This window comes from Chanodichthys erythropterus, chromosome 18 (genome assembly GCF_024489055.1).
Source record: "Chanodichthys erythropterus isolate Z2021 chromosome 18, ASM2448905v1, whole genome shotgun sequence".
Lineage (NCBI taxonomy): Eukaryota > Metazoa > Chordata > Actinopteri > Cypriniformes > Xenocyprididae > Chanodichthys > Chanodichthys erythropterus.
Genome location: NC_090238.1, coordinates 25,245,371 through 25,270,557, shown reverse-complemented (window position 1 = coordinate 25,270,557; position 25,187 = coordinate 25,245,371). Strand labels below are relative to the sequence as shown.

At 37.3% G+C, this 25,187-nt stretch overlaps 1 protein-coding gene across 1 annotated transcript in view; it reads right to left on the bottom strand.

Annotated features, from left to right (window-relative positions):
- ush2a (Usher syndrome 2A (autosomal recessive, mild)) overlaps positions 1-25,187 on the bottom strand; it is a 241,331-nt gene that overhangs the window by 54,822 nt on the left and 161,322 nt on the right. The window contains exons 48-54 of the mRNA XM_067367352.1: positions 21,443-21,611; positions 21,086-21,307; positions 8,878-9,101; positions 6,895-7,147; positions 3,011-3,208; positions 1,642-1,796; positions 269-467 (exon numbers count right to left, since the gene is read on the bottom strand). Coding sequence (XP_067223453.1) covers positions 269-467; positions 1,642-1,796; positions 3,011-3,208; positions 6,895-7,147; positions 8,878-9,101; positions 21,086-21,307; positions 21,443-21,611 — 1,420 coding nt within the window. The remainder of the gene's footprint in view (positions 1-268; positions 468-1,641; positions 1,797-3,010; positions 3,209-6,894; positions 7,148-8,877; positions 9,102-21,085; positions 21,308-21,442; positions 21,612-25,187) is intronic.

Here is a 25,187-nt window from a genome sequence, read left to right as displayed (position 1 = left end):
GGCTGTTATGTTAAATAAAGTTTACTAATTCAGGGAGGCAAGTTATGTTACCTTTGAACACTGTTGTTGACTCATTTCCCTTCAGACACAGTGCTTTAATGGTGGTTTAGCACAAAACAGCCACAAAAAGGTGGCATTTATCGGTGAAGCCAATTGTGAAAAAAAGTTTACATACTGGAAAAAATATTGGTAAAACCGATTATCGGTCGATCACTAAAAATAAAAAATCTTACTGATCCCAAAATGAAAGGTAGTGCATATGTGATACCTGTGACATTGTAAGCCATCTCCCCCTCTGTTTCCGTGTGGATAACTCCAACGCCACTCTGATTGATGCGGTACTCCCGGATGATACCGTTCGGTTTGGCTGGAGCCACCCAGCTGATCTTTAATGCCCTGGGCCCCAGTGCGCTCACCACGGGAGCGGCGATTCCCTCTGGCTCCCCCTGGACAGTCACTGCCACAACCTGCACACACACCAAAAAGAATTACAGAGCAATTTGCCCTAATGGAGGCTTGGATATCCTGCTCTAATAGAATGTCACTAGTGGTTTCAACTCTTGTCTTTAGGAGTGGCAGACTATTAGGAAAGGGCCGTGAGAGGTGGTTAAGGTGTTTTTTTTTTTGGCTACGTGTAGGCTGGCCCGGCGCTGGCCTGATGTGCTTGTGAGCCTGCAGAGTGTCCACAAAGATTAAATCAGGTTCCTCATTCCCACCGACAGAGCTGGCTGAGCAGGGTCCCGCTGAACGACAACAGGGTGCCCCGTGGTAATTGCTCCCCTTGTATTGGGTCGGACAATAATTGCAACTGTTTGGGCAATGCTTGCAGGTGTACAAGTTAATCCTGCTCCACTTAAAAACGATTGCGCGAAGAGGAAGAAGAAAGAAGTAGTGGATCATTGGTGGCCAATTGGTGTGCTGGGCAAGACCCCGAAGGTGTGCAGAAAGAAAAATGGACCTAATGCTACTCTGGGAGGTTCTTTTTATTTTGCCTCCAGCAGATCTGTGTGGTTATTGATAATCGGATCCTAAATTAGACATAAAAAGAGAAGATAGACAGGTTAATTTGCTCTTTCATCAGCTGAGCCGCTGATAGCTATTACAAGGAGACAACAATTATGGCAGGAAGTCAGCTGTTGCTCTGCTTCCATTAGCTTGCCATTAGAAATATCCTGTTTACTCGGCACTAGCGACATTGGCATTAAAGGGGGAGTGCGACTCTTGCAATACTTTACAAGCATTTTGTAGCTCTTTAGCACAATGCTTGTAAATATTTGCAGGTAAGACTGTAAAGGTGAAGGACAATACGAAAACATGGAGTGACTAAACTGTATGTACACCATTTTTTTCCACTTGAACAGTACCTTTTTTCACAAACGTAAAAATGTTGCTGTGTCCGGTCAGAGCATACTGGCCCTACACAGCAACATTATCTAAATAAATAGCATTAGTTTGGGGCAGGACTGTGTATTTGGCCAACCAATGGCTGGTTGTATTCGGGAAACCCGTTTGGAAACAGTCATTGTTGCAATTCCATTTGGTACCACTAGTGGCAATTATATTACACACATCATTGTTATGTTGTACTTGATTTTCTGCCTATTAGGACTAAGATTAGAGGTAGATGAGAAATAGACTCACATTTGAGCTGTCTGTGCAGCCGGCAGAAGTACAGGCTCTGAGCTGGTACATGTACTCCTTAAAAGGTCGGATTCCTCCTGCATCTGTGAAGCTATGATCGGTGCCACGGTAGCGCTCCTGTCCATCACGCAGGATCACATAGTGACTTATCTCACCTATCATAGTACATAAAAATACGCAGGGTCAAAAAATGGCTTCAACACCAATTCCACTCAGTGCAGCAGTGAAACCAGTGAACTAACTTTCAAATCACAACAGATTGGTGGCAAGCCGTTTGATTAGCACACAGAGTGAAGTCCTAATGAGCAATCAGCATGTTTCTTTACATATTAAGTGGCACAGAAGTTCCCTAAAATGAAGCTTGTTATTCTCACTTAGTGTTTATGCGCATGTGAATTTTTTTCTTCATAAATTATTCTGCCGAGCTATGCAGATTACGCTTAATAACAGGCAGGTCTTCAGAGGAGAGATGATAAAACAATCAGCTAGTTCCACTCTGTCTGAGTCGTATCATTACAGCCTGAAGAAAGAGACTGCCTTCCAGTTTGTTGGGGGAAATGTGAGTAAATCTTCTGAGAGTCACGACTTCAGGCGTGGATTACCCAAACTGATTCACTCCGTGATTAATCATTTACATAACCAAACCTTCTACTGAATAAACATATGACAATATTACCATGAGAGCAAAAAAAACTGCATTACTGTGGCATTTGGCAAAAAAAAAAAAAAAAGTGCTCTGATTTGAAGGAAAAAAGAAATCAAACTTTAAAGGATTATTCATTCAAAAAGTTTGAAACTATAAAGACATTAAATTTCCACATGTCTCAACCTATCATTCCTGACTATGCAATATGCAATGTGAATTTTAGTTATTTATTATACATTTCCAAGCTGGAAGCAATAACATTTAAAAAGGAAGAAACAATATATCCTAAATAGACCAAATAGTCCAAAACTGTTGCTTTGTCCACTCTATATACATAAATCAATGAATTTAGATATACCCTTTATATATATGAGAATATTATATATATATATATATATATATATATATATATATATATATATATATATATATATATATATATGTGAGAAGATATTTAATGTGTAATTAATACAATTCTTTGCAAACAATTCACAATTCAACAACTGATATTTCTAATATTATAATTATTGATATATTAAAATATTAAGTCACCAGATTGTTTTTTATCAGGACCCCATATCATTCTCATAAATTAATTTATATATTACATTATATTGTAAAGAAAATATATATTTTAAAAAATTAAAATATATCACTGGATTGGTTTCACTCGGCCATAGAGGGATGTAATAAAAGTCAACACCACCTTTTCAAAATAATTACCATTGGGGTTTTTTGGCGCTGACCATTCAAGCTGGATGATGTCATCACGCAGGCCCACATGGCTCCAGTGAGGTGGAGACACATCCCAGGGAACATCTTCTTTAGTAGTGACACGAGAAGAGGGACTGAACCCACGGCCAAAGCTGTTCCAGGCGCCAATTCTATACTCATAACTGGTGTAAGGGTCCAGTTCAGTGTCTGAAATGACCAGTGTTGGGCACGTTACTTTAAAAAAGTAATTCGTTATAGTTACTAGTTACTTCCCAAAAATAGTAACTGAGTTACATCATTATAAAAGTAACTAATTACCTGGGAAAGTAACTATTGCATTACTTTAAAAAAAAATTCAAATATGTCAAATAACTTGGATACCCCATATTAAATATAAGTCTAAAAATAAATTATGCTTGATCCGACTTGTGACTCATGATCTGCTCTTGCTCACAACATGAAATTTCTCTGTACTGTACTACATGTTGTAGCCATTAAAGAAAACATGTTTAAATAGTCCTATGTTATGTTTTAAATTTATCTATTTGATTATGAAAAGTGAACAGCATTAGTAAGACAGAATACATCATAAGATGCGCAATATATCAGGAGACATGGAATGGTTCAGACATGATTTTTACCACTTCATTAAGTTTTGTTTTGTAGAAAGCCTTTCTTTAAAGTGAATTTCATTTTGTAAAAATTGGATATTAATTTTAATCAATGTTTCATCAACCAATTGCCTGGATTTAATAAATAAGAAGCAAATATATCAGACAATATAATCATGACATGGAGGCGCCGGCGCGATCACTTGCACGTGAACTGGAGCGCTTTATGCATGCGCTTCAGTTCTATATAGCCTATATTAAATGCTCATTATTATGGTTTATTCTCTCCAGTATTTAAGAAATTAAATTAATATAAATGTGATTAGTCAACTAATGGCTTAACTGAACAACTACTAGTCGACTAGAAAAAACTTTTCACATATTTTTGATCCAGCATGTCACAAAGGGTATTCTGGTTTGAGCTCACACTCCACTCGCATGATCTGACACACGCACACACACACACACACACACACACACACACACACACACACACACACACACACACACACACACACACACACACACACACACACACACACACACACACACACACACACACACACACACACACACACACACACACACACACACACACACACACACACACACACAGAGCATCGTACATTATTATCAGTTTAAAATTAAATTTGTGTATGACTAAACTTTACTATTTCTTTACAACAAAATGCTTTGCGGGTATATGATCTCTAGTCACACACCAATCATCATCAGTTAGCATGTGTCCCACCCCAACACACACCAGAAAAAAAACTTTGCAGGTCCTATGGCTGAGAGACAGAGCCTACTCAGATAAAAAACGCTTCAGTGAGCTCAATTATAGTAACACGGCATTTTTTTGTCACTAACCGTAACAGCATTGTAACGGGGAAAAAAGTAATTTGTTTGATTACTCGTTACTGAAAAAAGTAACGCCGTTAGAAACGCCGTTTATTTATAATGCCGTATTCCCATCACTGGAAATGACACACCAGAGAGTCACATAAACACACCTATTCCTCAGAACTGCCCTGAAACCTTGTTCTTGACAACATCACAGGAGAGTCTCTAAAGTGTCTCAGTCTTCACACTAAAACAAGGCTAAAGTTTAAAGAGTAGCCAGGGACACTTTACTGTAAAGCTCTGTGTTATCAATACAGCGGTTTGTTGTATATGTGTGTTTGGGGAGTCACTGGTGTAAATCTCTGAGATGGTTTTCATCAGACAGGCAGAGGCACTTCTATGAGTGACAGGATGACAAAATACCCTTCTCAGAGGACAAGACACACACTGTAAAAAATATTTTCAATACTTGTTATCACAACATTTTTTTCTTTTGTCAAATCAACTTAGATAATTAATGTGGTTCAGATAAGATCATATTTTGAGTTTCTGTTGATTATACCAATCACCTTCATTGTATTAACTCAAATTTTTAATTTCAATGAAATTTTTAGGCAACAAGTTAACTTACTTTTTAAAGTTAAACCAACAATTATTTTTTACAGTGCAGTCTCACAACAAATTAACAAAGTTAAACAAGCAGATGTATTTACAAAAAAAGAAAAGAAAATCACGTGTAAAATTTAAAATGATTTTTTATTTAATTTTATATCATTTTTAAAAGTAAAATTATGTGCATTTGCTTGTACATTAAACAATACCAATTTACTATTTTCTTTTCTTTTGAAAATAAAAACAGTTAATATAATAGTAGTAGTAATAATAATAGTAATAATTCATGAAAAAGGTTCATTTAAATTTTAATTGAAAACATGAAATAGAATTTGCAACCCTTACTTATGTAATTTTAAGATTTTCAATAGAAAAAAAATGTAGAATTGTTTGGATTGTAAAAAGTGGGTGTTTCATATGGAGCAATTTCACAAAACCCCAAAAAGGCCTCAAGGGTGTTTGCTACACAAAGTCAGGAGGAAGTGGAATCGTTCATATTTGTGTGGCTGGCAAATCAACTCTTGGGCAGCATTTGTCCGAGAGCACTCAGTGTCATCTTTCTCCGGGGTGCGCGTATGGGGGCGTGAGAAACATCTGGAGGAGTGCAGGGCCACGACAGGTTTATACGCTTCTGCCCAGATGGTGGCACAGCGCTGACTAGAATCACTCTCCTCGTGCCAGCCAGCCCCCTCAACTCCTGCATTAGTCTTGATTAAACAGACGTAACTAACCAAATAAATAACACCTCAGATGAGGTTGAGCCAGAACGAGGGGCCAGCAGTTCCCCTGAAAACATTAATAAGTGTGCAAGTCAAGGGGGCGCTCTAAACGCCTATCTTAAAGTTTTAATGATGAGTTTGAAATTGCAGGTGAGATTTATGACTCATGACAATTAATACACAGTAAAGCATCTGTTCTTGTGAACACATGAAATGTGCAGATGTTTACAGTGTGAGGAACATCCCCAAAATGACTTAAGCTTCCCTTTGTGTGTGTGTGTGCCATTCAGTTTGATGTCTTTACATAAAAGAGCATGTTGGGCATATACCATTTCTTGTTTATTGGACACATTTGGCTCTCGTTTGCAGGTTTGTTGCTTAAATTCACAGGGCTCAGGAAAAAAAAAAGAAGAGAAGAACCCCCTTCACCCCTTCCTCTTGACGATAACCCTGCTTCTATATAAATTTATATTATTAAGTGACACACATATTCATAATTTCCATCTGTCAAACGATTAATCGCGATTAATCGCACCCAAAATAAAAGTTTGTTTATATATTAAATGTGTGTGAACTGGGTATAATATATATATAAATATAATATATTTTTGTTAAATATATACATGCGTGTGTGTGTATTTATATATACACAATAAATATACCCAGTACACACACATTAAGTATATAAACACAAACTTTTGGATATGATTAATTGTGATTAATCACAATTAATCATTTGACTGCACTAAAATTTTGCAAAACAGAAGAGGGTATACACATATAATTGACTTATTTTATTATGCAATTTATTTTGCATGTTTGTGTATTATTTTATTTATCCATGCTTTCCTTTTCTTTTACCCATCACTTACCCCTGATGTGAAAAATATGACAAAAAATTATGAAAAAAGAGAGTGTATGATTTGACAGAGCGCAGTTATTCTATTATTCCAGTTCAGTGTTTTTTGTTTTTTTTTTTTAGTATTATTTATATATTATTATAGTTTTAACAATAACAACACTGTTCCAATTTTGCATATTTTTTTAAATAAAAGCATGAAAAAACAATTATTGTGGGTAAATTGACAAACATTGTTGACCTGTTTACCTATGAAACTGTACCGGTTTGCCCCTCCACTGTATATCAGCTCCTCCGAGGATGGACAGAGCTGGCTGTGGGCAGGAGCAGAAGGAGCTTCTGTTGGGGTGGCGGCAGTAGCAGAGGGAGATGAAACGTGTCCAGGGAACGTCTCGCTCGGTACCCATGTACAGATGGACTGCGCCGGGTTAAAATCACACAAGCCGCAGAAAGCTCCCGCGGCCGCCGACACAGGACACACCGTACTGGGGCGGCATTTCTCCTAAAGGACATATACGCATACATACTCTCATTAGTGACAACAGTCATCAGACAACTGTTGTGTGTCAAAGTACCCCTGCCAGCGGGTGTGTATGGAGTCCTCTGTCTCAATAAATAGCATGGATGCCCCTTAATGACATAATTACAAGTTAATGACCGCCATCCCAGTTTTCTTTTCTTGGTCTCTTTCTTTTCCTCACGAGCTCAAGCTGGGTGCACGATGAGCTTGTGTTACAGCGAGCAAATCTGATTAATGAAGTGTGACTGTGAGTGCCTACTTCCTGAGGAGAGGAGCAGATACATCACTGCTCTGTGCCTCATTTTTCCAACCTCCACTTTAGACCATGGCAGCTTGAGTTTAAAACTCAACTACTTTGTTAAAACACCTATCCAGTAACGCCCGTTAACACTACTAATTCATTGGTGCTAAATCTATTCGCTAATTATAAAAAAGATTTCCACATGACGGTCTTTTCACAGTCTTTCTCAAAGTCTGTTTGCTAATAGTCTGATCTACATTAAGAAGTTATGCACACTATAAAAAAGCTGTTGGGTTGAAAATGGACAAACCCAGCGACTGGGTTGTTTTATTTAGTTTTATTTAACTCAACTATTGTTTAAAAATTACTGTAGCCTCTAGTAATTATGTGTCTGATTTTTAATTTCGAACCTATTTTGGGGTGTAAAAAAATATACTTAAGTGTGAACTGAATGTAACGTTTTCGGACACTTAAGTGTATGCAAATTGCAATTAAATGAAAATGTATTGTAGTTTAAATTTATATGAAATGTAGTTAGTTGAATTTAAGAGTGCTTTTTTGACCTACTTAAGTACATCTTTATATGCAAATTTATAATTCTAATCTCTTTTAAAAATGTTTCTGTACTGTTCAATGTACAGACAAGAATTTGTGGTAAAGTATATAAAGTAAAATATACTTTAATATCATACTGAAACTTACACAGGGAGTTTTAGTATTTTTGGAATTACACATTTCTAATGATGTAGTTGTGATTTGTGTACATTTAAAATGTTCTAAATGTATTTAAAGTTAAATGGGAACAGAAAACAAAAAAATAGCATAAAAGTTGGTATCTAGTCTTTTAAATCTGTCCATCAATATTTTATGATTTAACTGAAACAAAATACACAGTTCTGGTCATGGATATCTAGTTAACTTACTACAAAAGTGTTTTAAACCAAACTATGATGCCACTAACCACTAACCTTTGCAAATCCATTGATTATTTAACCCTCAAAAACATTCATCGTAGACATTCAGTAAACTCAACTTTGATTATCCTTTTTTTTTTTAGTGCAATCAAATTAGAGCTGTCTGATCGAGAGAGATCATTTCTGTTTAAAAGCATGCAAGAGTACTTTTTTTTTTACAAGGGCTGATTTAAATATATTTCAAATTTCACTCTATTGCAGTGACATAAAGTGATTTAGATAAACCTGCCCCTATATATCACATAAAAACAGTTTATCAGTCAGGTGGTCTCAGTGGGCGATCTTAACTGCAGTATGGACCAGACATTTAGCCAAGGTCTCTCCATAATCTGTTTTGGCAAATTATGGCAAAGCATTGCCTTAATCTGAGTTTGAGAAACTGGCGTGACACTACAGAACAGCTTGAGGGCAAAGTCTCCACTAAGTCTTCATCCTGAAGAACTATCGCTGAATGAACATACAGTGAATATGTCACTCTGAGTGAAAGTGTTAATTACCGGGATGAGGATGATGGCCGGGGCTCTGTCAGCACACACAGATGTGAACGGATTGAAGCCCACTCCATTACAACACTCCTCCTCCTGATCAATCACATCTGACCAGCAGCACTTCAGCGACGCCGTCCTGTTCTCCACTACATGGACTTTAGACTCACCGCTAGGACCTGTGCAGCACCAGGAAGTGGATGTGTTGATGTAGTGCTCTCCACAGCAGCTGAATCCTATGTGAAACAAATTTATATACATTTAAGAGGTTGACACAAATTAGGGCTGTTCACACTTAAATAGTTAACCCTGGCTTATTTTAAACCAAGGCTAAACAGAATCCTAGGTTATCTTGCATCATGTTTCACACTACTCATAATTTTCCAGGGTTAACAATTAACCCTGGGTATTCATAAGCTGACGTTTCACACTGTACATTCCTAAACTGTGGGTTATCGTTCTTATTTGCATATTTGCTGTGTCAGTGTCACCAGTGGTGGACAGTAATGAAGTATTTTTACTTTGTTACTGTACTTAAGTACATTTTTTTTTTTTTTTTTTTTTTTTATACAAGTACTTTATCTGAGTATTTTGATTTTGGGTAACTTTAACTTTTATGTCACTACATTCCAAAGAATAATATCGTACTTTTTACTCCACTAAATTTCATAAAAACATGTCGTTCTTATTTTGAACTGAAGAAACCATCACCCACTCCAAGACACGATAGTGGTGTCCGATTTGTGAATGAGATGATTCTTTTCAATGTACCAAAAAATTGGTTCGCAAATGGTTGTGAATTGGATTGCATCTGTGTTCGAGTAAAAAACTCACTGATTTAAATGATCCAGTCAGAGCGAGTCTCCAGTTTTATACAAACGATTCATTTGTGAATTGAAAAGATTCGACTGCATCTGTTCTCAAATAACTGATTCAAATGATCCCGTCAGAGCAAGTCTCTAGTTTAATTCAAAATGAGCCAAGAACAAAAGTCTTCAGAGCTTCTGCCCTTCTGTATTGACTTTTTTTTTTTTTTTTTTTTATAGGCAAGAGAACCTTAATCATGTTAAGATTTGCGAATTTCTTTTTGAAGAAGAAAAATTGTTTGAATGGCATTTGGAAGTTTAACCACAACTTCACTCTACGTCTATGTCATTAATTATTTGGACTGGCAATCTCAAAACTATTCCAAAACAAAAACAAATAATGCATCTGAATTCTTTTTAGACACATAAACATGACTTCAGTCAGCACATTTTTTGAACCATGAATATACACGCATTACAGCTCACTGGACATCTCCAGGCGACGTCAAAGAGCTGCATGTGCAGCTGACATGTAAAAGATGCAGACGGCCGTGCTGCATGAGGAATCAGCTTCACCTGGCAACGTGGCCACTGTCTCCTCCCATCAGCCATCAGTGCTCAGCACCCACATCTGCATCCTCTCCTATTACCTCTAAAAGCATCACCGTGTTCTCAGAGGCCTGACTCAACATACACGCACCGGCCCTGCAAATAAAGCTGTGTTTGAGGGGGGTGAAAATACTTACTGCATTACACTACAGCTCAAAATGTAGGGTGGGTACATTTTTTTGTTTAAAGATATTAATAATTTTATTCAGCAAGGATGCATTGAATTAATCAAATTCAAAAATTAATCCTGAAAAATGTATCACGGTTTCCACAAAAAAATTAAGCAGCACAACTAGGTAATGATATGAAATGGTTCTTTGAAAATTCCGCTTAAAATACTTGCGTTAATGTGTATAAAATTGTATTTTCAGGCATATATCGTCTACTGGAATAAGGACCAAGATGGTGAAACTGCTGTATGATTGGCAGTAGGGATTGTGGCAGAGGGATGAAAGAATAGAATTTTCCGAAAAGCAGTTTAATATTCTTCTAACAGGAAGTGACTCCTGGTTTATTTCCTTGGGTAAACCATCACTACTATAATTACCATCAACCCCCAGTATGATAAATTGCTAATTGTTTAATACCCTAATCAGCGTTCATTCTTTGCACAGATAAACTGTGACAGCACCATTAATTTAAATAGTAATTTCACTTAACGGCCAAAACGGCGCAGCAGATTTTTATGCAACGTTTTCTAGGGGCCGCATCCATCACAGCTCTGCAGTGACATAAAGATGTCTGACGTGCTCTAACTCACTTAGGGACAGCAGATGTTGCAGCGCTGCATTTGGTGGCAATTCCCAGGGTGCATTACTTCAGCTCCAATGACTTGCAAATAAACAGCTCAACAATTTTTCCAAAATAGCTCTGCCATCCCGTCCCATCCCTGCCCGCTGCATTTTTCATGATATTTCATTTAAAGACCAGTGAACTTCGACACCCTGACCTCTTGACTGGGGATGTCCCTCTATTTTGTTCTCCGCACTTGACCTTGGCCTGTCAGCTAAAACTATTAATTTTCCTTCATCTCCACCTTTGTCGTGCCATGAAAAGGAACAGGAGGGAACACCACTGCCCCTCTAAATCTGGTGTAGGCACGGCACAAAAACACGAGCACCCTTTTAGCTCACGCTTTGTTTTTTCAAGCACCGCAAAATGATTTAGCTAATCTTCAGATTTATGATGGATTTGCATACATTCATTAGAGTGCGAGTGAACGCAGGCGAGCATAAGGTGCTTAGGCTGTGTGAATTAAGGTTCAATCACTTAATGATAAGTAAATATTTAGCATGCAATGAGCAACTGATAAAAATGTGTGCTGTGGCTTACGCAAGCCTTTGGATATAAAAACTAAAACTTCGAACAAACAAAAGCACTTTTTAAAAAAAAAATGGCTGAGCACATTCAAAGTCATGCTCAGAGAGCAAAAGGACTTTATAGTGCTTTGAACAGTGGACATAATAATCTTCAAAAAAATAGACATTTCAGAAACTGCTTTTATTTTACTTTTTTTCCCTTTCAAATGATCATTTGCAAGTGTCTTTAACTCATTTGTCATGTTACATGCTACATTATTATATTTATCCTGGTTAAATAAAACAACAGAACCAAGATATGCTGTTGTTTTAATGTTAGCTATAGTAACAGGACAGTTTTAAGTGTCATTGTTTGTCTGTAGCACTTACTTATATATAGTATATCATTTTTTGTTCTTCCTTGTCATCTTAGCTTTATTTTACACAAAACATACTTCAGCTAAAGAGACATCCACTCTTGCATTGCATATTTGTGCATTTTGGGGGCGAATGATTGTTTGCAACTCATTGAAATGTAAAAATGCGTTCTGTGTTAACTGTTTATTACTCATAATTTCCTTTTATTCAAACAGTAGTATCTGTAGTTGCGTTTTGGCTTAGAGTCAGAATGAGGTCCTCAAAAAAAACCCAACACGATTATATTCAAAAGTACCATTTGTTGTGTTTCGGTCATGTGCATTTAAAGTTTTATGTTCAAGCTTAAATCTCCCCCTTTTGATCCTCCTTTCAGATCCCCCAAAGAGCAGTGAAAATATTACTGCTGCCCAAGCACTTTCTGTCACATGCAACCGCGGCCAATGGATGAAACGAAGAAAGTCAGTTTAATGTGCTGTCCCTTTCACCTCTCCCTCAGGAACACCTGGAATAAATAAATGAATAAAACCAATGTTACTCACGTATGGAGCAGAAACAATGTAACCTTGGCGTCTGTTTTCAGGGCTTCCTGCTTAGGATTCTCCAGAGCTGGAAAGCTTTTCTAATATTAAAGGTCCTCTTATGTCATGCGTTTTTAGGCCAAAACATTTTTTGTCACATACAGCAAACATCTCCTCACTATCCGCTAGCTGCCTGTCCCCTGAACATACTGTAAAAAAAACGCGGTCTCTGTAGTCGCCACAAGCTCAAAAAACGGCAACAAAAGCAAACTGGTGCAGCCTGGACCATGAATCATAATAAACATGCTCCAGCCAATAACCGACAAGAATGATTTTAAATGCGCATTCATGACTGTTTCAGGAAACACGGATGGGAGGGGAGGAGGAGGAGGAGGGAGGGTCTAGCTAGCCTCTGTTTTGTTTGACAACACTTCGAACATCAACAGGAAGTTACTCCGCTCAGGATCGCTTAGAGAACCTTTAACATCTTAAAGTCCTAAAGCTCTTTCCTCATCATAACCCTTTTTTTTTCCCACCAGTGATAATCCACTGACCTTTTTCTCTCTTTTTTTTTTATAATGTCTCTCAGCCATCTCTCTTTCTACAGTATTTCTTCAAATCTCCCTCTTCCTACGCCCCCTACTCCTGATTGTTGTGGGGCTCGGTCCAATCCACTTTTTAAAAGCATTTCTCAAAACTTCCTGCAACTTTAGTTAGCAATTTACATTTTTACAGCATTAATTAATTGTTGTTAATGTTAGTTTATACATATATTAAGTGCACAGGAGCATTTGTACATTAAAATATAATCATTGTCTGCATTTTGCAAACCAATGATTTTTATGTATAAATTAACATTAAAGATTAAGCATTAAGCATTAAATTGCATTATGGTGCAAGAATGTATTGCTATTTAACTAAAACATGACCTAATTTTAATGTATAAAATCTTAAAAAGTTAACTACGATGTAACTAACTACACTTAAGGGGACCTATTATGCCCCTTTTCACAAGATGTAATATAAGTCTCTGGTGTCCACAGAATGTGTCTGGGTTTCAACTCAAAATACACCACAGATCATTTATTAGAGCTTGTCAAATTTGCCCATAGTTGGGTATGAGCAAATCACGCCATTTTTGTTTGTGGCCCTTTAAATGCTAATGAGCTGCCGGACCCCTTTCCAGAAGAGGGCGGAGCTTTAATAGCTTGTGCCTTGTTCGGATACTCAACAACAACAAAACTGGACTGAAGAGGGCGGAGATTTAATAGCCCGTGCTTCGTTCGGATACTCAACAACAACAAAACTGGAGAATCTCACGCAGGCAAAATATCAGAAATAGTCAGTAGCAGTGTTAAGTCTAACATGTTCAAACCGGAGTCACTGATGGAGAGACTCAGGAAGAAGTTACAACTTTTAGAATGCAACTGGATGGTTAGGTTTTTTTTTTTTGAATCTCAATGGTTAGTTTTTTTTGGTGCTGACATTGTATATCTCATACAGTGAGGAAACTGAAATGGTTTTAGACTGCTGTGGCTCTCTCAGGTTGGTATCTATGCTAATAGGGCAGATCACCAGTAATGGGCGGGGCTTCCCCCTTCTTGTACGTAAGAGTAGGGGGAAATCTGGAACCATTTGTTTATGATTTATGTATATTATATATATATATATATATATATATATATATATATATATATATATAAAAAAAAGAGTGGGTGGATTTTTACCATTATAGGCTGGTTGTTTACACACACTGTAAACACACATCTGTCTTCAAACACCTTATAAAATTTTGCATAATAGGTCCCCTTTAAAACAACTCTAAAACATCAAAACTGTCACCATCAGTGGTCCGACACCACTATTCCCATACCAAATGTACAAAGCATTAGGAATCTGTACTTTGTGATTAGTAGTTGAGCCATGCAAAATGCTTTAATTGCTCAAGGATATTAACTGAGATTATTAGCAGTGAGTAAGGTAAGAAAAGCTATCATCATAACTGTTGAAAGAAAATGGTCTTAATCTGTATGATCTCCAATCCGTCTCAACAAAAAAAGATCCAGGCGTGTGTGTTCGGAATGATTCCCTCTCTGGCATTCATGTCTTGTCATTTGCAAGACAGCTTTGGCAGAACAATATGAGGACATATGAGCCATGATGAAGCGCTCGTGCAGTAACAAATACAACGCAGACACTGACGCATTCAGCCACCGGGATCATTTCCACTTGCAAATGGTCATTGTGTCCTTGAGAACATATTTAATTATTGCACTTTTTTTGACATCGTCACAGCCATTTCCACACCCACTCTTATGATCTCTCTCTCTCACACACACATACAGAGCTCTAAAGCTTTTAACACTTAAATGGTGTAAAATATTCAGATTTAACCTTGACTGTGATACAGGCACTGTGCTTTTAAGCAGAGCTCTGTACATAAGCAGATATTAAAAGATCTCTCTGTATGACACCAAGCTCCAGATGCAAAGAACCCTGTAATCCAAATCTAAACTTTAAACAGGACAGCGGGACATTTGCAGTAATACCCTGTATTACTCCAGGCTATTGTCTAAACTGTTTCCAATGTCTCAAATGGAAAAATTCAGAAGACTGGATTGGCTTTCGTCAGTTTAAAGGCTCCCGTAACTGTCAGGAAGGATGATGAAATGTTCCACAGTTCCCCTTCAAACAGATGTCATTGTTTCTGTAACTAGTGTGAAATGTGGGTTATACAGTATATCAGGCTATAATTAAGCAACATTGATCGTGATGTGCTTTTTATTTGGTCATATTTTCTAAGACTGTGTTATTAGACTTGCGAAAAACTGCGTTAGAGTTGGTAAGTTTGATTCAATGGCTGTATTCCAACAATTTTCCACTTAATGAGCAGAAGAATATTTAATCATTTAGATTTTTATGCATAAAAATAATCATAATGTCTCTGATGCTATAAGATTTGCTCTAAAAAAGTATTTATATTGTCAACCAAAACTCTGTAATCATCCATCAAAAACCAAACTACTAGAGACTTCGTATGGCACATAATGCTGTTCTAAATTGATGTATTATTTGACTTATTGATCGATTTATTGTTTCTTTAGTGATTTATACACCATGCCCAAAAGGTGACACTGTTAATTTTCTTTTGTAATTTGACTAATGGCAGTTTTTTTTGACACTGGTTCAGGGATTGGTTCACAGGCAGCTTTTCAAACAGCTGATGGCTGTCTCTAACAATTCCATCTCCGCTGCGCCGGAGCGCTGCGAGTCCTGACAGTGTAGAGTGTAATGTGTGACAGATCGCACTTTGGGGACCTGGTAATCACATTTCCATTGGCCATCAGCTGGATCTCAGTGGGACATCCTCAGAAAAATGCCTGTGATTCTATTTCCACAATCTGGAGGAGCACGTGCGGCTTAAACACAATGTCACGGCATTTCTGCATAACAGAGTTCAGAAATACAAATGAAATACAGATATATTTTCCTCTGAAAACCCACTCTGGAAGACAGACCTAAAAGTATATTGTATCTAAATTTAAAATATGCATCTATTTAAAATAAATAAAAATTAGTCAACACACCTGTGAATTAACTTCAAATGACAATGCTACGCTACAAGTACAATGCTATAAGTACATTACCGTTCAAAGGTGTTGGGTTGTTAATTTTTTTAAATGTTTTCAAAATAAGTCTGCCTTTGTTTGATCAAAATATTACTGTCAAATATTTTCTAATGTAATTTGTTCCTGTGATGGCAAAACTGAATTTTTAGTTGCCATCTGTTATGGTCTGGGTGTTGCAGTATTCAAACGCACTACGAAGGAGATATCTTCAAGAACATTTAAAGGATTAGTTGACTTTCTAATTCAAATTTCCTGATAATTTACTCACCCCCATGTCATCCAAGATGTTCATGTGTTTCTTTCTTCAGTTGAAAAGAAATTAAGGTTTTTGATGAAAACATTCCAGGATTTTTCTCCATATAGTGGACTTCAATGGAGCCCAAATGGTTGAAGGTCAAAATTACAGTTTACAGCGATCCCAGATGAGAAATAAGGGTCTTATTTAGAGAAACCATCGCTAATTTTCTTTAAAAATAAATAAATAAATGATATAAGTTTTAACAATAAATGCTCATCTTGAACTAGCTCTCTTCTTCTTCTCTATTTGAATTCCAGCAGTGTAGACACTGCTAAGTGTATTACTGCCCTCCACAGTTCAAAGAACTAAACTAAACTAACTGAACTAAATTGTCATATACAATATTCTATTGCAAGTATATAACAATTAGTTCAAACTTTGACCTGTGGAGGGCAACACCCTTATTCCTCATCTGGGATCATGTAGAACGCTTTGAAGCTGCAATGAAACTGTAATTTTGACCTTCAACCATTTGGGCTCCACTTAAAGTCCACTATAAGGAGAAAAATCCTGGAATGTTTTCATCAAAAACCTTAATTTCTTTTCGACTGAAGAAAGAAAGACATGAACATCTAGGATGACATGGGGGTGAGTAAATTATCAGGAAATTTTAATTTGAAAGTGAACTAATCCTTTAATGGAGTACAATGAACAAGGAAAATCACCAGGAAAATAACTCACAACACCATGCAACAAAGCTAGACAAGGACTAGACAGAAACTGAGGGCTTATATAGAAGGTGAACAGAAGATCTAAAGAGACTAATTAATATGACACAGCTGAACTCAAACACTAATCAAATGAGTAACCAAGGATACAAGTGGAGGGAAATAAAGAAGAACATGTGAGCAAAGAAAAACAAATTCATGCATGGACAGAACAGGGAAACAGATCAAAAACAAACTCAAAACATGACAGTACACCCCCTCCCAAAAAGGCGCATGCTGTATAAGAAAGTCCAACAGAGGAGGGTGGGCAAGGGCTCGGGAGGAGTGTGGAACACACAGAAGTCCAAGTGGTGGGAGAGTGGGCACCCTGGAGGCTGACTAGGAGTCTCTTAGGCAAGGACGGGAAGCCTCCAGGGCGGTACCGGTGGTACAGGGGTCCAGGGAGGTGCGGGCAGTTCTTGGGCCCAGGGAGGCGCTGGCAGCTCAGGGGGCCTTGGCGGAGCCAGCAGTTCAGGGATTAGCAGATCAAAAGTAAACTCAAAAATTGCCACCATTACATCAGTTTTCAGTGTCACGTGATGCTTCAGAAATTATTCTAATATGGAGATTTGGTGCTTAAGAAACATTTCTTATAATTATCAATGTAGATAACAGCTGTGCTTTTTTGAGGAAATAATAATACAATTGTGTGAGGCAATTTTTTAGGACTCTTTAATGAATAGAAAGTTTAAAAGAACATAATTTTTAAATTAAAATATTTTGTAAAATTATAAATGATTTTACTGTCACTTTTGAATAAAAACCCCTGAATAATAAAAAAAAAAAAGTTAATTGCGACTATTTATCTTTTAAAACTCGCAATTCTGACTTTTTTCTCCGAATTGCATGATACAAACTCGCAATTGCTAGTTATAAAGTCAGGATTGCGATATAAAAAAGAATTGTGTGATATAAACTATATAAGCAGTTCTCAGTCTTTTTTTTCCCATCAGAATTGGACTTTATAACTCACAATTCCAAATTTATATCTCACAATTTTGAGAAAAGAAGTCAGAAATGCAAGATTTAAACTCACAATTGTGTGTCATGTAAATTATCTTGGGTACCTCTTTATTTTACAGTCCTGTTCCCCAAGTACATACTATGTACTTATTATAGTAATTGCAATAGCTGGGTATAACTAGGTACGGTACTAACCCTGAACCTACACCTAATCCCAACCTTAACACATGTAGTTACCTTATAATACTCAGTACTTTCTTAGGAAAGTACACTGTAAATAGTTCTGTCATGAAACTCTAGATGGCACATGCTAATAGGCCCTTTAACTCAACCTGCTCATAATCAAATCATTATCTATAGGGCACAGCTGATTGGTTCCTGCTGTATTAGTAGCCAATGAGCTTGCGTTCTCATCCTTCAAATACCTGGGTAACATTTGCCTTAGCATTGCAACGTGCTTTCAGAAGCACTCCACCTTCCCCAGCACCACCTGTATAGATCTGTTATGGGTAATTGATGTACGCTATATTGTACAGCAGCAGCATGTCTTACTTGCTCACAGCAGCGTGTCGTGTATGTGTTGGCAGTAGCAAGTCCCGTACTTTCTCTGCAGCAGCAGCAGCATAGCTGATCTATTCCACCAAGACCTAACATATCAACATTGTCATACCCATTACCATACCAAATACCCCTAGAGCTGTCATGACAAAAGTACACACAAGTGCACGTACAGTACACTTACTGTAAAATAAAGTGCAACCTTATCTTGTTTGGTCCCCAGTGTTTCCCTGTGTATTTATAGCCCTGTGTTTGTTTCATTCTTTGTCAGATCTCGTCTTTAAAAATTGGTTGTTCTGTTTCCTGCATTTTAGTTGTTTATTTTGCTGTTGCTGGTATTTTATAAGAAAAATTAGACGTGCAAGGCCATGCATTACAGTGCATGTCATAAAATACAGTTGAATGTAACAACATCCCTTAACTGTGGTAATCCCTGTAACACCTGTTCTCACATATCATCATCATCATCATCATCATTAAAAAAATAAGCAAAATATGCAGCTACTCTATATCCCTAACAAAGCTAATTAAACACCCATAAAGCTTTCACCAAATACATGTTTGTCTATAGTACATTGCAAGTCTGATTCACATTGCTGCATCCTCAGCCAACTGAAGAGGATATCAGCTCATGACATATGCCGTGTTATCTGTCCATTAGCTTATATTTGCAGAGACACTCACCGCTGGTAAAGGAGACAGAACCTTGAGGGAGTTGGGGTGTCTTTATCAAGGTTAAGTAGCTCATTCAATAATAGAGCAGGCTGACAGAGTCAGGAGCCAGCGTGGAGCTCGCGGCGTGAGCCCCCAGCATCGCGCACCAGCGGTGTGGCTACCAGGCAAATGGCCTTTAGTTATCCTAACGGTACTATCCATCATAACATATGCTCTCCCCAGGATGCTCTCTTTAATGAGCGATGACTTCTTCATCTGCCTTATTTCAGTAAGATGAACCAAAGGAAGAGAAAATCAAGCGAGGTAATGTGAGCGAGCACTGTGGTGTGCAGTGTTTTAATCTAGAGAAAAATGCTAGTTTCTGAAATAACTCCAGGTATGTAGTAAAATAAGTGAAGTGATTAAGTTTCCTAAAAAAAGGAAGGGGTGTGGGGTGTAGCAGCTTTGAAAAACTGTATATCAAGGACAGGATGATTAACCAAAGTTTGAAAATGATTACTGGACCCAATCCCAGGATGCTACCCGAAGCCACCAAACGACTTATAGAGTGTGTTTGTATGATAAATACACTGGTGCCACTGACCTCATGGTGGCCATTAGTTCTGTAGCATCCTGGGAGCCTGCTGTGGGCTTGGCACAGCTCTGGTTGGTGTTTAGATAGACTCAGCTCCATCATCCAGCCTGACAAAGATGGCTGACACCAGGGCCAGTGCCCATCCAGCCCATCTGTGCCCAGGTGCCCACTTTAGTATGGCACTGCGGGGGAGCCTATGTGACCCCAAGAGGGTTCAGCTCCTCTGACACTCCACCACAGTGTCATTAGAAAGTCACTAAGGAGTGAGGGCTAAACTTAGCTGCAAAGAAGTGGCCACACGTGCTTTGGCCCATTTAAAGTAAGTGCTACATTTTCTGTTTTGCATCAGGAAAGGATTTAAGGCTCAAAATGAAGGCATTCCAAACAGGAACAAGCAGCTATGATAAATGAATTGTACTATGATAAGTGTAACTGGGGACATGCTAAAATGATAATTAAACTGTACGTCATCAATAGCAGATTACTTTCGTGCATTATGACAAATTAGGTTCACTCCGCACCTCTCACATACTTTGGTCTGGAACACCATAAACGCAGATAAGTCTGAGTGACTAAATATCAGCACTCTTGGACCATTGCTCGACCAATCAAATATGAGGACCAGAACTATATTGTCTCTAAAATACACTACTGTTCAAAAGTTTGGGGTCAGTGGGTCAGTAAGTGTTTTTTTTTAAAGAAAGAATTTAACACTTTTATTCAGCAATGATGCATCAAATTGATCAAATGTAACAGTAAAGACATTTAAAATGTTACAAAAATATCTATTTTAAATAAATGCTGTTCTTTTGAACTTTCTATTAATCAAAGAATTTTGTGGGAATCACGGTTTCTACAAACATATTAGACAGTTTTCAACATCGATAATAATAGGACATGTTTCTTAAGCACTAAATCAGTATATTAGAATGATTTCTGAAGGATCATGTGACACTGACAACTGGAGTAATGGCTGCTGAAAATTCAGCTTTGCCGTCACAAGAATAAATGATGTTTTAAAATATATTAAAATCGAAACTGTAATAATATTTCACAACATTACTGTTTTACTGTATCGTTTATTAAATAAATGCAGCCATGGTGAATGTAAGGTCACACTGACCCCAAACATTTGAACAGCAACGTACAATACAACACAGTCATTACTATTCAACATTGTTCTGCAAGCATGTTTCTGAAAGCTCACCTGATACATGTTTATGGGGCCTCCCTTGGTCGGCATCCCCACAGCACACTGCCTCTCTAGGGACTAGCTGTCCTCCACAACACTGGGAGCTGAAGCCATCATAAAGACGGCCTCCACAGCAGATCTGTCCGGCTCCAGAGTCGAAAGGACTCCCACCACAGCACGAGTCCCCAAGACCGACAGACACACGCCGTTCCACAGAGTTTGGACAACAGACCTCTCCTAAAAAAACACATATAGAACAATCAACTGTGCTGTAAAATAATTAATGCTCAGAAAATAAGCAATACTGAGATTTTTAGTGCAACCTAGCTTGAATTTAAATATGACTGTGTTAAGGCTGAATGCAGTACATACCTGGTGGGACTAGTGTGTAATATCCTCCACAGCACTGGTATTGAGACAGAGGCTGGACAAACTGACCTCCACAACACACACTCCCAGAATCCTTTGAAGCTGGAACATAGCGCTCTTCACAGCACTGATGAGACTGATTTAGGTTGTGAACGGACCCTGCACAGCATACCTGCAACAATAAAACACATACACAAATAGATTATGCAAAAATACATGTAATTCAAATACATTATCCACACAAGTTTTGCACTCCTCAAGGCAATTAGGAAGTAAAGGGATGGCAATGCCTCAGCCCTGAGGGCCTGCAGAGGCGCATGTGAGCGCAGGTAGAAATCCAGCCCACCTCTTTGCTCCACAGCGGCGGGCTATATTTAGACGGACTCCACTGCCTACTTTGGCGAGAAATCAGGACAGGATAGATTCTCTACAGCACTGAGATGATACTCTTGTGGCGTCTGAAAAATCTGTATTGCCCTGAGCCACTGACATTGTCCTTACCTTCTGGCCCAGCTTCCAGTAGAAAAATGGCATACAGTAAATACCTCCTCTGCTGTGCCTTTGAGAGGTCTGAACTTTTGAACCTACTTGAACCCGGTTTATCAAACTCCTGAGAATTAACCACTATGTGTAAAGACAGTACAAAAAGAAAGCTTGGGCATACAGTACATAATTGCCCTCAAAACACAATTTTAGCCAGAGTAAAGTACATTAAAGGGATAGTTCACCCAAAAATGAAAATTTGATGTTTATCTGCTTACCCCCAGGGCATCCAAGATGTAGGTGACTTTGTTTCTTCAGTAGAACACAAATGATAATTTTTAACTCCAACCATTGCGGTCTGTCAGTCGTATAATGCATGTCAGGGGGAACTTCGTCTATAAGAGTAAAAAATAGATGCACAGATTCATCCAAATTAAACCCTGCGGCTCGTGACGACACAATGATGTCCTAAGACACAAAACGATCGATTTGTGCGAGAAACTGAACAGTATTTATATCATTTTTTACCTCTAAATGCACATCCAGTTAGTGAGGTCTGAACGCGCTCTGACAACGGAAGTGATCTCTCGCACACATTGAAGCAAAGCGCGAGACATCACTTTCGTCATTAGAACGTGTTTTTTGACCTCACCGGCCGAATGTCGAGGGCAGTTGGACATAGTGGTGTTTTAGAGGTAAAAAATTATATAAATACTGTTCGGTTTCTCGCACAAACTGATCGTTTTGTGTCTTAGGACACCAATGTGTCGTCATGACCTGCAGGGTTTAATTTGGATTTGTCTGTGCATGTTTTTTTTTTTACGTTTATAGACAATTTTCCCACTGACATGCATTATACGAGTTAAATATCATCATTTGTGTTCTATTGAAGAAACAAAGTCACCTACATCTTGGATGCCCTGGGGGTAAGCAGATAAACATCAAATTTTCATTTTTGCATGAACTATCCCTTTAATGGGTTAGTTCACCCCAAAATGAAATTTCTGTCATTAATTACTCACCCTCATGTTGTTCCAAACTCGTAAGAACTTTGTTCATCTTTGGGACACAAAAAGAGGGTTTTTTTTATCCCCCATAGAAAGCAACGTAATTACCAAATTCAAAGTCTAGAAAAGTAGCAAAGACATTGATAAAGTAGTCAACGTTACTACTGTGGTTCAACCTTAATGTTATGAGGTGACGAGAATACTTTTTGTGCACAAAAATAAAACAAGACTTTATTCAGCAATTTCTTCTCTACCCTGTCATTCTCCTACACTGTTTACATTGTATAGACAGTGCAGGCTTTCGGGTTCTACGTCAGAACACTGACTTATTTTTTAAAGATGTCTTTACTACTTTTCTGGACCTTGAATTTGGTAATTACTTTGCTTTCTATGGGGGGTAAAAAAAACCTTTGGATTTCATCAAAAATATTTTAATTTGTGTTCCGAAGATGAACAAAGGTCTTACGGGTTTGGAACGAGGATGAGTAATTATGAATGAATGAATGAATGAATGAATGAATGAGGCATTTATATAGCGCTTTCATATATACTACTCATTAATGACAGAAATTAATGACACAAATTTAATTTTTGGGTGAACTAACCCTTTAAAAAGGGCTTTCAAGCGATTAAAGTCATGATGAATGGAACATACATCCAAATTATGTAGATTATCGAAAAAGAAAATCCATCAGATGCTGTTTGGATGGAGGTAGAATGTGAGATCGCAGTCAATGGTAAAAAGCAGCAGGGTTTAAATGGACTAAATGATTAAAAAAGTCTGTGATTTCACCTAAAGACAGGTATTTTTGATTAAAATAAAACTTAAATAAAATAATAATAATAAAAAAGAAACATTCATGAATCTTCCACAATAAGACTAATAACATGCATTTATAACATAAAAGGGAGGAATTTTAATTCCAATTGCCGACTATAAATATTTGAATCAAATTACCTACTAGGGATGCACTGATGCACTGGGGCCGATGCCAGTACCAATTTTAACAAACAATTATTGGCCGATACCAATACCGATATTTGTCACTTCCTGTGTTTTTTAAAATTTTGTCATCAAAATAGATCATGTTTTAAATCAGCAAGGCTCAAAAACACCTGCATTAAATTATACTAGCTAGATTATTGATGCATCATCAAATAATTACTAATGAACATTGATTGGATCCATTTAACATTCAGCAAGCCAACATAAATACAAACTGAACAAAGATATATATGAAATAAACAGCGCTTTTTAGGTAGGTTTAATAGTTTTCAGGTACAGAAATAAAGTAAACAAATATAAAATAGAACTGCATATTCTTCACTGTATAAGTTAAATACATATTAATCCTTTATTGTAACAGACTTTATTATGATAAATCCTTTAATTTGTTTTTGTATATGTTTTAATATTTTTTTGTAAGTTTAAATATGTATGAGATCTCCTTTTCAAAGGTGGGACTCTTATTTTGAAGGGTGTTCTAGTCTACGGAGCTTTAGGGGTAATGGAGAGCATGCAGTTCTTCAGAGATATTTTACAGATTTAAAGTTTGTCAGTTTATTAAGTACCCCCCAAAAAGGCATGATATGTGTGTGTATTTGTTTACTGTTAGGTGTAATAAGTGTTTTGTGTAATTTACTGTATGTTGATGATAATGCAACGGAGAGAGATTTTAATGTGCACTTCTTGTTTTGCTCTTATGGTGATTTTTTTTTTTTTGAGTGAAAACAGACATAAATAAACTTATTAAAACATCAGTAAAGTTTTGGTCATTATTCAGATAGAGTCTGCTACACTTATGAAAGTTACAAAAGTTGCTTAGTCAAGATAGAGTGCGATCTATTGTTATTTGATTAGCATTAAAGCGCAGACAGCAGTGCTAGGATTACGCAACAGACATTATACAGCTCAGTGCCTTCATGCAGTTATTTAATAAACTATCGGTTTGTTATATCTACCTTTTTCCTGATAAAGCCGATGGTTATAAATTGAGCAAAAATCGTCCGATAAATATCGGCGGCCGATACATCGGTGCATCCCTATTACTTATATGATATGTTGATTAATCAATCAAATTAATCATATATATTAATATTTGCTGCGGTGACGACAGGAGAATGTTTTCATTTTTCTATTGAGTCTTTTTTTAGATTAAACTTTTATAATTAAAATAACATTAAATTGACATCCCTAATTATAACATTGATGATATTTCCTAGTGGCACTAATAAAGAATCAAACAAAACACCTTTCA